General features: G+C 36.6%; 2 protein-coding genes across 2 annotated transcripts in view; one reads left to right on the top strand and one right to left on the bottom strand.

The window, feature by feature from the left end:
* LOC136264541 (von Willebrand factor-like) overlaps window positions 1-4,236 on the top strand; it is a 49,035-nt gene extending 44,799 nt beyond the window's left edge. Inside the window, exon 10 of the mRNA XM_066059314.1 lies at window positions 3,778-4,236. Within this exon, the coding sequence (XP_065915386.1) occupies window positions 3,778-3,881 (104 nt within the window). The 3' untranslated portion in view covers window positions 3,882-4,236. The remainder of the gene's footprint in view (window positions 1-3,777) is intronic.
* LOC136246729 (leishmanolysin-like peptidase) overlaps window positions 1-13,725 on the bottom strand; it is a 204,942-nt gene that overhangs the window by 111,756 nt on the left and 79,461 nt on the right. The window lies entirely within an intron of this gene.

Here is a 13,725-nt window from a genome sequence, read left to right as displayed (position 1 = left end):
CTTGCAAGGTAGTCTTGTTCACTTTACCCAAAGATTTTTTTGCATAGGGTTCTAGGTTAGTGGTAAACACCTTGTACAGGTTCTGCCTTCTGTGTTCATGCCTAACTAGTAAAGAATACTTCAATATACAGTGGATGTACGTACTTTAAAGTGTATACATGTAATCAGCTAGTAGCTAGCTAACTTTTTATCACTTGGGAACAAGGATTAAGTTAGGAGTCTTCTTGGTATTCCCATTAAACTGCTATTGTGCATGTTCATAACTGAATTTACAGTACATTACATTGGTAACTTTGTCTATGGTGAGGTGAATTGTGCTAAAAGAGTTGACTTCAAGGGGAATCCTATTTATTTACTTACTTAAGGGGAGGAATTGTACTTATTTGGATGTAAAAACTGATAATGAACTTTTAAAAATTCCATTCACCATTCCTGTATTCCACCACTCCAGTAGTCCATTCCACTGTTTATACACTCCCATACTGAAATGTTAAATATAGTGGTACAAAATATTACACTACAGCATTTACACACTCTTCATTCTGCGTATTAACAAGACACATATTAATTTGTTGTTTGCTGCTGTAGTAAACACTGGTCACAAAATTAAATCTAGTAAGTGATACAGTTGGCTTGCTTATCCTACCACAGTAATTTAGCTAATGGCTACCATAATTCACCTCATTTTCATGCAAAAATCATGCTCCTTTTAGTCCTTCATGCTTCTTCAAGAAGCCCATGCATTAAAGATCAAAATTCAACTAATTATGATGTGAACATTCTGGGCAAAGTGGTCTTATTGCCATGTCAAGAAATGGTAGTTTCTTGCAGTCAGAAAGTTGTTGCTCACTGATGCGCATTTTCAAACATTTTACACAATTCCTTACTTTCCAGAGTTTCCCGCAGTACTTGAGTAATCAACTGCAATGGATTCCACAATAATTATTTTAGATAGCTTTAGATTGTCTGTAGGATGCAAGCTCTAATAGGGTGGAGGTGGAAGGTGGGACAACACAACAATGAAAGAGATATATGCATAGGGATGCCATGTTGGCAGGGTAAAACTGGCTAAAATTAAATTTACAGCACAGATCGTTCAACACCACTGAGCTATATTGTAACATATATTTTCAACAAACTCCTGGTGACTAGAACTCAATAATCTCTTGTACTCTTGCCACCGGACTTGCAATAAGCAGCAAACAGAAACAGACCACTTAACCCAGCTGATTATGATAGCAAAATGTTATAGTGATAGTGTTTTCATGTATAGCTTTGTCTTTGCAGCTAAAAATCAAGCTTGCTGCCATGGTTGATAAGATTGGTTTCTCAAACCCAGTAACATGTGCATATTTGTCATATATATGTACCGTATATGACCGTATTAAAGCCGGGCTCAAATACACGCAGGGGCTCAAATATACGCCGGGTACAGCTAGGAGACTGTCATAATAAACGCCGGGGCTCATTTAAACGCCGGGGCTCATTTACAGGATTTAAAAGCCGGGATGCTAATGATATGCACTGAAAGGGGTTCTAAACTCGTGTCAGCTGCTAACTATACAGTGATGTCTCGTCACCAGTCTTATGATGTCTTGTCTTGTTCGACTATGCCTTCTCTTCTGGTGATGGCCATAGCGTATTTATCGTGGTCATTGTCATCTTTCCACCCAACTTCCAATGTTTCACCCAGCAGAGGAGTCCAATTGGGTTTATGTACGTGATGGGCTATGGATTTCGTATTTCGTAGGTACTTGTACTGACACCTGTCATTCTCAATGAGTGGCTAGTAAGAAATAAACGCCCGGGTCCAAATTAACGCCGGTCTCGTTTAAACGCCAAGTCAAAAATGATTTATAGGAAATAAATACCCGGGCTTCTATACGGTCATATACGGTATGTTATTTTGATTGACCAACTGCAGTTTCAGCATCTTAGGTGCCAATCAGGGATGGATATAGGGTTTGGTAAAAGTAGGTGTACCTGGATTATGTGTGAGCACAGGGAACTGTGGTCATAGTCCGCTTTCTGCATGTTTTTTGTTACAGTTATGATTTTCGTAAGTAATTTACTTAATTAGTAATTTTGTTGTGGCTTTAAAACAACAGAAATTTGCAGCACCATACCATAACAACACATGTTGGCCTCCTACATAATTTTTTGCACACTTGGAGGATTCTTATTATACTGTAATCTGTGCATGTGATGACTGTTCTATTAGACTATTTCCAGCTTTAGTTTGGGACTAAAGGACAGGTGAGAAGAGGGCACACTCCCCTTATGTTTCCCCACCACAATATTATTTGAGTCACTGAATTGGTTTGATTGAGCTCTAATGTATAATTGTAAGGGAAGAGAAGAGTGCACTTGCACCTACCTAGATACGTCCCTATCAACCTACTATGCTTTTAATCTTACTGAGCTACGTATTTATGCAGTGCTAATAATCAGTTTACAGCCATAACCTCAACCCACATCTTGCCTATATATGCTATTGGATTGTAACCCAGGTGTATGCAAGAATTTTGCAAAGGGGTTTCCACTACAGCTAAGTGACTGTTATATTAGAGTAGTTTATATTGCCTGACTGCTTTATTAGAGTATCTCGATCTTTTCACCAAAACCATAATTCAGAATAATTCCAGAGATGCCAAGGTTCACAATCACTTAGGAGTGAAATTGCTCTGATCAGACATAGATTTACGATTAGTGTGCTACACAGCCCCCAATGTTATCTTAGGAAGGCTCTGCACAAAACTTGTCAAGTTATCATGCACAAAGCAACATGCAAGTAATTATCATTTACAGGATGTAATGGTGTAATGCATATTAGCTGGTAGTTCCTTATTACATAAACAACTTGATGCATCTATTATATTAGTGCAGTAGGATAGCTAAATTAGCTTCATTTACTTTTCCTCAAATTCAGCTGCGGTCACTTCATGTCTAGCTCTCAATTTTAGATACAACCCATTACACAATGAATGGTACGTACTGCCACACACTCCATCTCCTTGTAAGCCTGCCAAACTCAATCTAATGCCTACTTTAGTGCTATTTATAACTTAAATGTTTACAAATAGAAGCAAGCGCCTATAAGTATAATAATTATTACTGTATTCAGTTATAAGCGCATGTAGTTAGACTTGGCTTGTAATTGATGGAAAATGTTGAAGAAGAGTATGGCCACTCTGCAATGCGTGAGATTAGCAGTTCCATGCATGTGAGCGTGAGATTGTATGCAGTTGAGTGAGACTCACGCCCAATGAGTGAGACTCACGCCCAATGCGTGAGACTTGGTATGTCTGTTAAATGCTATAAGTGTTGCTATCATGTGGGAAACTACTATTTAACGAAGATAAAAGTTTACAATGTGTCCTATTCCATGATAGATTTTAGATTCTGGAAACCTAAAGTTTCAATTTCTTTATGTTTCAAGTAGTGTGTAAAATCCAAAGGGGTTTCCTGAAACCTCTGGAAATCCCCCTCTGTATGCCCCTGGTAAGTGTAACCAGCTGCAGTATATAAAGCCAGTCAATATAGTATGTATACATTGGACTGTGTTATGAAGCACTGATTTAATATACTCTAATATAGCATTCATGTCAGGCAACTGTATGGGGTATGCAGTTTTACAAACATCAATTTACAGTATGGCTGATATACCTAGACATCTTTTGTGCCTTAACATTATACCTACATAAATAATCAGTAGATGCTTACAACACACACACATTTAAGATATGTGGTCGTATAATTGTATCATTCATTCTGCAGGTCAGTTTATGAAGAAAGGAATGAATATTGATACTCAGAAGAAAATGTTGATATATACTCAGATGGCCGAGATCCTGTTCCAGTTACTAGGGATTCTGCTATGACTGGCAAGTTGTGCTGGAAGGCTAATAATTATGGCCACCAGGGAGAGGGTTTGATTGAGGGTAACATACTGGATTATGTGGTACCAAATATCCTTGAAGTTGCTGACAACCTCAAGAAGTTCATCCAAAATAACTAACCTGGTTATTGGACACCGAACTTATCTGCAAACAATTCTATAGGCCTACACAGTTTGATAGTTTTAGGTTTTGTTGTACTAGGTTTTGCTGTACTAGGTTTTGCTGTACTAGGTTTTGCTGTACTAGGTTTTGCTGTATTTTGCGTATTATGTTAACTGCACACAGAAATTTGTACATGCTTTATGAAATGATTTTCGTTTGCAGATAAGCTTGTAAAAGAAATTTAGATATGTAAGCACATGAATTGGGCATCTGCATGAGCACATAAATTTTACCTTTTTGAAATCCAAAGCTTGATTATACATTATGCTATGGCCATAACATCTGTGACCGGATATGCGAAAAGGGGTCTTATAGCTTTCCAAATTCCCAAGTTTGACTGATCATATAACTCATCTTATTTTCAATTTATCACCTTCAAATTATAATAGTACTATGTTAGGGGTATATAGAGACAAAAGTTCAGTGTGGTACCATATTCACAAGGAAAGTTATGGGTTGCCAAGTACATGCAATCGGAAAGGCTACAAGACCCATTTTCATAGATCCAGTCACATTTTAGCCCTCATTAATAAATTAATTCTTATAATACTAGTCAGAATGCAGATATTCTATTCTGGTTCTAGCATTCTATTCTGTTCTGGTGTTAGGTACTGTATACCTCAGAAACATGGAGGTGCAAAGAAAGAGCCAATTTGTGGAAACTGCATGGTCTTTGCAGGATTTAAACTCGCAGTAAACTGTAGAAGATTTTTGTTCAGTTTTCATACCTTTCACTTAATTGCCGTATACCATCAACCATTTTGGTCAGAGTTATTTTGTAGTGCAACATTTAATTATTAATTGTTTCACTGACCTTCCTGCTTCATCAGCTGTCAAACCAGTTAATCATATACACATCATCACCTTGATTTTTAATGATAACATTATTATAGACAGCCACATATCCTCCAAGATGGTCATTTGGTGTAAATGAAACCAGGAACCTATAAATACTGCAAAGTACTTATGAAACACATCAATGATCAATCCCCAAATACCCAATATATTTTGCCCCATCTTTTCTGGGGGGTAGGTAACTCACCCTATTTCGAATTCCTTGCACCTGGAACCTACCAAACAACTAAAAAATTTACTTACATCCCCCAAAGGTTATACTCTGTATCCAATCACTGTAGAAGAGTAGGGTAGTTAAAAGCAAAGAGCAATATGTGACCTGATCTTGGAAAACCTACCTTTTTGGCACATTGGTCAATTTTCTGTTTTTTAGCTTAAATACAGTACTGGGTATTCATCTATCTTTTGTCAAAATTTCAGCTTAATATCTTGAAACATTCCTGAGATATGGCCAATTTACTCTCCTGTACATTACAAACTAACTTTTATGGTAATGTATTGAGTTCTGTGAGTGATTAAGGGTGACAAATGGTGACAAATCACTTTGTTTACCAATAATTCCGTTTTTACCATCTAGAATACTTTAAAAGACATTTCTAATAGTTTAATGAAGTGTTCTTGGTACATTTCTGCAATTAAATCCCATGTATTATTGTCTAAGACTAAGTTTTAGCCATTCCAGCACCTGAACAAATCACCCAATTTGTAAGTTAATTGTTGTCCCATGCATGTGAAATTACTACATGGTCTGATATAATCATCCATATCTCCTAAGAAAAAGAAGCTATGGGTGTGAAACTTCACAGCAAGAAAGTTTAATAGTTGCTTTATCCAAATGTGCAAAAAAAATTAATATTGAAAAAATTGTTGAAAGTTTCAATTGAGTTTTCCCAAAAAGTTTGCTTGTGCCCAAAAGGTAGGTTTTCCAAGATCCGGTCACATATATCAATTCTCATTGACTATTTATTTTTTCTTCCATATATAGAATTGGCCTTGACAGATCTATTGTCAGTGCAATTATAGAAATAGACCCTGTGATTTGGGATTTCTGATACTCCTAATATCAGAATCACAGTATAGTAATTTATGGTTAATTAAATAAAATATCATTAATTAAATTGACCACAGTTATATTACTGCAACTACTGTAATAAGTCAGTTTTCACCTATTAGAGGTTCTCAAAAACTAATAAAATCAAAATCATCTTCTGGAATTTCTAAGCCTGGACTTTAGCTTTCCTGTTGTTGTACTTGCCTCCTGTAGGTGAAATTGCTCTGTAGCTACAGAATAGTGTCAAGTGCCTTGCTACAAGGATTTACAAAGGCAAATATAAGATGAACAGAAACTGAATAAATGATGCACCAACCAGAACATTTAACTGTAATGGTATTTAGCAATTCACTTTTGTCAAATAGCATAAACATAGCACCAAATATTTGAAAAGTAGTAGCTACTGTATTAACTCTTGAAGATTATTGATTTTTACTGCTCAGTACATACTACCTTAGTTTATGGTAGATCATGGTGCACTTTCTCACAAAAGTTATGCCTATTAATATTATAGAACTTATTATGATGTTGATGGTTTCATGCAATATTGAAAGTAGAACTACCACATTCTGATCAATAGTTGTATTTTTGAATGGTCCTTGAAAAGCATCTATTAATGGTCCAAAGTGATGGACATATTTGAACCTCATCAGTGGTCTGGTAAACAACAATGAGGTATTGAACATTAACAAGAATAGAAACAAGAAGAAGAAGCATACACTAATCAAAAGTGACTTCCATCCAAATAATGGAATAGTTGGATCAAGTAACCAAAGATTTTGGAACTGTGACTTGGTATAGTGATGATGGTAGTGTACAAAGGTGCATTAGATATGGTTTGCAGCATACTAGTATATGTAAAAGTAAGCATAAACAAGGTTGCTAGCACTGATAGTGCTCTATTAATTTTAATGTTAACCGATAAAGTTTGGTAGAGTATCTGATGACCAAAATAAAAGTGATAGCAATCATCATCAAATAAATGGGGAATTCAAATTTTATCCACATTTTAACATGCATGTTCATCCCATCATAAACAAAATAAACTGCAATTGGAACACTTTTTACACTGGTTGCAATTGGATCCAAACACTACACTGTAACTTTCAACACATTGTGAACACAAGAGACTGCTTCTGTGATGTTGACATTGAGCACCTGGATCATTTAAAGATATTATATGGTATTTTGTAGGCAATAGTCAATAGGACAGTCTGTGGACACTGTATATTTATTAGTTGAGTTGTCTATTGCAGTCCCAAATATGTAGACATCAGCTAACTATCTCACTGTTTGATTACTTATCCTACAATCATAATGTGTTTTCTAAGATCAGGATCACTGTCACACATTCTGTGTTGTAATGCAAATCCTAATGGATATGTAAGAAGGTGGACATAAAAGACATCGTAAGCAGTATATAAGTTTGGCTGTGCTATGAGAAATAACTCACAGCTTGACGAGCCTGTTGGCTGCTCTTGCAAGGTCAGTAATAGTGTACATGTTTACTTTGTGTCTGATGGAAATGTGCTTCATGCTACCATAATCCCAGAGTTTGCAATCAGAGTTTGGCAGGTTGTCATTGTATGTCTCAGCATACAAAATACCTAATTCTTCCTTGTTATTTGGCAGACACAAATTCATAGTCAAATTTTCACCAGGATATACAGGGCCTAATTGATCAACACTACAATTGTAACGTGATGATGGTGGACATTAACTAACTGTGGTGTGATCACCTAACTGATAATATAGTTTGATATTATTGTATCCAATGCCAATAATTTTACTATGCACAACTAATGGATTGATGTTGTGGATTGCTGCACTAGGAGCCCATTTGCAATGGGATATCAAATGATCTGTTGGGATAAAAATGTTGAAGAATGGAAAATATCTTACATTTACGGACAGCCCAGGTGAGGGCAAGCATCTCTAGTTCAATAATAGCGTACATAGATTCAGCATATGATAGGAAGTGAGATTCAGCCTAGTGTCCATCCATCATTTGTTTTCTGCTGGAGAATGAATAGCTACAAGGGCTTGTCTGCTAGCATCTGTGCTTAGTTAGGTTGGGTGGTCAACACTAAAGGAAGACAAGAGTGTTGGTATAGTCAGTGAGGTTTTGATTTTGAAGAAAGCTTCATCATGTGCAGCAGACCACAAGAACTCATTCTTGGTACCTAAGAAGGGTCATAGTGGTGACAATAGAGTAGCAATAGTGTCAGTGCTGGAATATGCAAATTTTACAGAGGTTGAGAGGTACGCAGGTATGAATATTATATATAGACAAATGCAGGTTTGGACAACTCAAGGTTGTGTTTGGTTGTCAGTTACATAGTCCATCTCTCAGTATCCAACAGTAAAGTTTTGTACTGACCTATGCTCCTTTATCAGATTGGCAGCTACAAACAAGTCACCAGAGAGTTCAGCTGCAAAAACGTCACAATAATAGAACTCATGATCAACTACAAATATATCACCCTGTGGAGAGTTCAGCCACTAACAAATGATCCTGTAGAGAGTTCAGTTACTTACGTACAATCCAATCATCCACTAGAGAGTTGTGCTACAAGTAGATCACCTTGTGGAAAATTCAGCTACAAGTAAGCCATCATGTAGAGAGATCAATTACCTGTAGAGTTTAGCTACAAACAGGTAGAGAGTTCAGCTACACCTAAGTCACCCAGTAGACAGTTCAGTTACAAACATTCAGCTGCAAAGAAGTCACCAGGAGGTCAGCTACAAGCCATTCACCAGATAGAGATCTCAGCTACAAACAGTTCACCCAGAACAGAATTCAGCTACAAACAAGTCATCTGATCACTAGCAACTACTTTTGTAACTAACTTGCATAATCGATTAATAATAAATAATTATTAATATAACTGGTTGCATAGTAATTTGTAATGAGGAACAACTGTCCAAAATTGTAACAAGTTAGAATTGTATCATTACATGGTTACATTCTGAAAAAGTTGTATAATTATAAACAAATGTTCAACTGCTGTAGATCCTCTTTCTCCTTCCTGTAATAAAGAAAAAAGACAGATAAAAAGTAAGGCCTAGGGCCTGCTTTGGAATATATACAAATATATACAAAAAATAGCCACACTGTAAAAAGTGTGACTCCAAAAAGAAATGTCAAAAAAGTTGTGAAATCCAAGTTGGTGGCCAAGAAATGGAAGGAAAGGACAAAAAATTTTTTTAATGACAATACAGGTGAATTTGTTTCTGAGTCCTAGTAAAACTTGGAGGAATAATTGTTGTTAGAATTTTGCCCAATTATTTACCATCACAGCCATTTCTTGGCTGCCAACTTCATTTTTTTCACCATGACTGTTCGAGGGCCACACCCCTTTTTACAACTTGGCTGCTTTGGATTAGATTGTAATGCTAATTAAGGTTCAACAGCTAATCTGTTAGTTACATACGCAGTTAGCTAGTGCATGTTCACAGTGCATTTATCTCATTAGCATCCCTCAGCCAGTGCAATAATAGTAGTACACTGGTTTTCCTTAGGTGTGAAATAAATTTGCATGTTGGGTATAGCCTTATATTATTATTATACAATAAGTCATGCATGTACAATTAATACAGCTCACTTAGATAAATTTGTGGTATATGGCATCTCACCCATATGGAATAACAGCTTAGTATACACAATAACCAAAATGAAACTAAAATCTACATGCTGTGTAAATATGTGGTGTTGCAGGGAATTTTTGTTATATAAATGGCAGCAAAAATTACTATTAGTGGACAAATTATGGGATGATAAATATTATCATGTCCTTTTTGAAAGAGAAACAGTTTATAGTGTGTGTATTCTTTATGTGGGCATGAAATAACATATGAATGCATTTCAACACTTTATTGGTCGTGCTGTTTTTTTTTTGTTTGTTTTTTGTTTTTTTCTGTAGCAAAAGTATAATCAAACATTGTTCCAGTTGTATGTGTTCAGCTTGTGGCCTTATACTTGTGCCTATAATATACTTCTTACTTCATGCCATTGGTTGACGTAATCACTGGGGTTTATTTCTATATGGACCCTGGGCAACTGATTGTATAGTTGCATGCTATTAGCTGAATGTAGAACATGCTGGTGGGACTTACAATGTACTGCCATATAGGCATTTCTAGTTTCACAACATCTAGTGTGAAAAAAATTAACATGACTACAACCAATAAAGTCATATTGTACTGGTGCACATGTCGTGTGTAACAACCAATATGATACATGTACAGTTACTTGGCTGTGAGCAGCATGTATAGCTTTGCTTTGTTATAATAATCTAGCAACAGAATGTCTTTTCTTCGGATTATGCATATAGTTTGTATGCAGTATAGCATGCACATTATCATGCACTGTTTGATACAAAATTAATGTATGTGATGATGCTAAACATTCTGTGCATGCCTACAGTATACTTTTGTGTTCTATACAGATATAGCTGTATACTAGCAGTACCCACATGATGATTGTAGTTTTTATCATGAACCACGATAGTGGGTTCATAATAGGGATCGCAGTGGAATTTTTGAAAGTCCTAATAGAGCAGTCACCTAAAACCAGCCTTAGAAAGCAGACTCGAGCATAAAACAATACTCAGATGGCTTATTATCAAACACTGAACTCAGAAAAATGGTGATATAGCAGTAAAAATGGTTTAAACGAGATTTAGAAACATTCAAAAATTGCAAATTTTACGCGAATTGTTCATCATGAAGCACGATAGTGGGTTCATAATAGGGATCGTCCATGTTTTTTGCAAAAATCCTAATAGAACGCATGCACACCTAAAAACCACCTTGAAAAGCATCCTTCAGCTCAAAACAACCCTCTGGTGTTTCTTTGCAATGAGCAGGGCCGCCCAGAGAAATTAAGGGGCCCAGGGCAAAGAGTTAAAGTGGGGCCCTTGACCCAAATTGTAAGGTGAAGACCAAAAAAAAAAAAAAAAAAAAAGGTCACAACCTGCTGGCAATGACAATAACTACCCATCACCAACCATATCTCCTTATCTATAAGCTTGCTACACTGCTCCTCTGAAGAATACTGTGACTACTCTATTAGAGTATTTAGATCTGACTGCTCTATTAGAGTATATCGATCTTTTAAACAGGTATTCAGGGGGCCCTTCATGGGGCCTCCTGGGGCCCCTTTCAGGCTGGGGCTTGGGGCAAAATGCCCCAGTTGCCCCCCCCCCCCCCCCCCCCCCCCTGTGGGCGGCCCTGGCAATGAGTATAGGTCCACTAGTAAGTAGCTATCATGTGAAAAGGAAACAGTATGTGTATTTCAGACAACACTGAAATTTGCCAGTTTGTTCATCAGTATTATTATTATTCATAATTATTCTTTCACAAGCATAGCGAAGTTTACAAGGAGAATCCTGGGATAAAAAGTAGCAAGGCTTGCTGAATGGATCATTGTGCGTGTCCATGACCTATTTTTGATTTCGTTTTCGGATGGAAACAGCCCAAACCGGGCCGTTTCTTCTTGCCAAAACGCATTACGCTCGAGAAGCCATACAAGATCACGATCAGAGTTAGTTTTTTGGTGTGCGCTACTTGTGGCCAATAGAATCCGTCTTTATTAAACTCAGTATAGGCCAGGAAGCTTAATCTGGGCTGATGACTTTGTTGTAAGGTGGTTTTTTTCGCTCCGTAATTATTGTACGTGGGCAGGTTATCCAGATTAAATACTCTAATAGAGCAGTCATGTAAATACTCTAATAATGCAGTCAAGTGTATAACACCAATCCTTGCACTGAATTTGACAGCTATTAAAGGTACCAGTAATGTAAATTGTAGCTCATATTGGGACACTCTCAGTCTGTATGCACATTGCAATTTGATCAGTTTCATGTTTGTACTGAAACGTTGACAGCGTTACTATGCAGAATGCAAAATTACACTATTCACCACAGTCTTCAAAGAAATCCATGTTAATTTGTACACATGATATTGTAATCAATAGTGTGAGAAGATATTGCTGAGGAGATGATATGTTCCAGCAACTTGCAGCAAATACTAGTCAATGATATAGGTCTATAGTTCGATGGATTAGTACACGGGCCTTTCTTGTATACTGGTGTTACATATACCCTCTTCCAGTCTGAAGGGAGTTCACCCTGATGAATAATGCAGTCAAGTTTATAACAACAATCCTTGCACTGAATTTGACAGCTATTAAAGGCACCAGTAATGTAAATTGTAGCTCATATTAGGAGACTCTCAGTCTGTATGCACATTGCAGATGATCAGTTTCAAGTGTGTACTGAAATGTTGACGGTGTTACTATGCAGAATGCAAACTTACACTATTCACCACAATCTTCTTCATAATCCATTACTGGGTTAATAAAAAGTACACAAACTAGATGAATAAAAAATTGGAACTGAATTTTAAAATGGGAATAGGGATCGCTGAAAAAAGCTACAAAACAAGAAGGGATCGCTGGGGTGGTAATGTAAACCACAAATCCCTATTTTGACTCTCTGTCGGTGGTAATGTAAACCACAAATCCCCATTTTGACTCACTTCAAAATGACAGAGCATGTAACTAAAGATTTATGACAGAGAGTCAAAATAGGGATTTGTGGTTTACATTACCACCCCAGCGATCCCTTCTTGTTTTGTAGCTTTTTTCAGCGATCCCTATACCCATTTTAAAATTTCCATTTTTTTATTCATCTTTATTATTCATAATAATATTCTTTCACAGGCATAGCTAGCGAAGTTTACAAGGAGAATCCTGGGATAAAAAGTAGCAAGGCTTGCTGAATGGATCATTGTGCGTGTCCATGACCTATTTTTAATTTCGTTTTCGGATGGAAACAGCCCAAACCTGGCCATTTCTTCTTGCCAAAACGCCATTACGCCCGAGAAGCCATACAAGACACGCTCAGAGTTAAGTTTTTTGGTGTGCGCTATTGTGGCTAATAGAATCCGTCTTACTTAAACTCAGTATAGGCCAGGAAGCTTAATCTGGGCTGATGACTTTGTTGCAAGGTGGTTTTTTCGCTCCGTGATTATTGTACGTGGGCGGTTTATCCAGTTAAATACTCTAATAGAGCAGTCATGTAAATACTCTAATAAATGCAGTAAAGTGCATAAAAACAACCCTTGCACTGAATTTGACAGCTATTAAAGGCACCAGTAATGTAAATTGTAGCTCATATTGGGAGATTCTCAGTCTGTATGCACATTGCAATTTGATCAGTTTCATGTTTGTACTGAAACGTTGACGGTGTTACTATGCAGAATGCAAAATTATAGTATTCACAACAGTCTTCATTATCGATCAAATAAATCCATGTTAATTTATACACTTGATATTGTAGTCAATAGTGTGAGAAGATATTGCTGAGGAGATGATATGTTCCAACAACTTACAGCAAATACTAGTCAATGATATAGGTATATAGTTCGATGGATTAGTACAAGGGCCTTTCTTGTATACTGGTGTTACATATACCCTTTTCCAGTCTGAAGGGAGTTCACCCTGATGAATAATGCAGTCAAGTTTATAACAACAATCCTTGCACTGAATTTGACAGCTATTAAAGGTACCAGTAATGTAAATTGTAGCTCATATTAGGAGACTCTCAGTCTGTATGCACATTGCAATTTGATCAGTTTCATGTGTGTACTGAAATGTTGACAGTGTTACTATGCAGAATGCAAAATTACATTATTCACAACAGTCTTTATTATCAATAAAAGAAATCTCATAATCCATTACTGGATTAATTAAAA

This window comes from Dysidea avara, chromosome 1, assembly GCF_963678975.1.
Source record: "Dysidea avara chromosome 1, odDysAvar1.4, whole genome shotgun sequence".
NCBI lineage: Eukaryota > Metazoa > Porifera > Demospongiae > Dictyoceratida > Dysideidae > Dysidea > Dysidea avara.
This window is presented reverse-complemented; position numbering and strand designations above follow the sequence as displayed.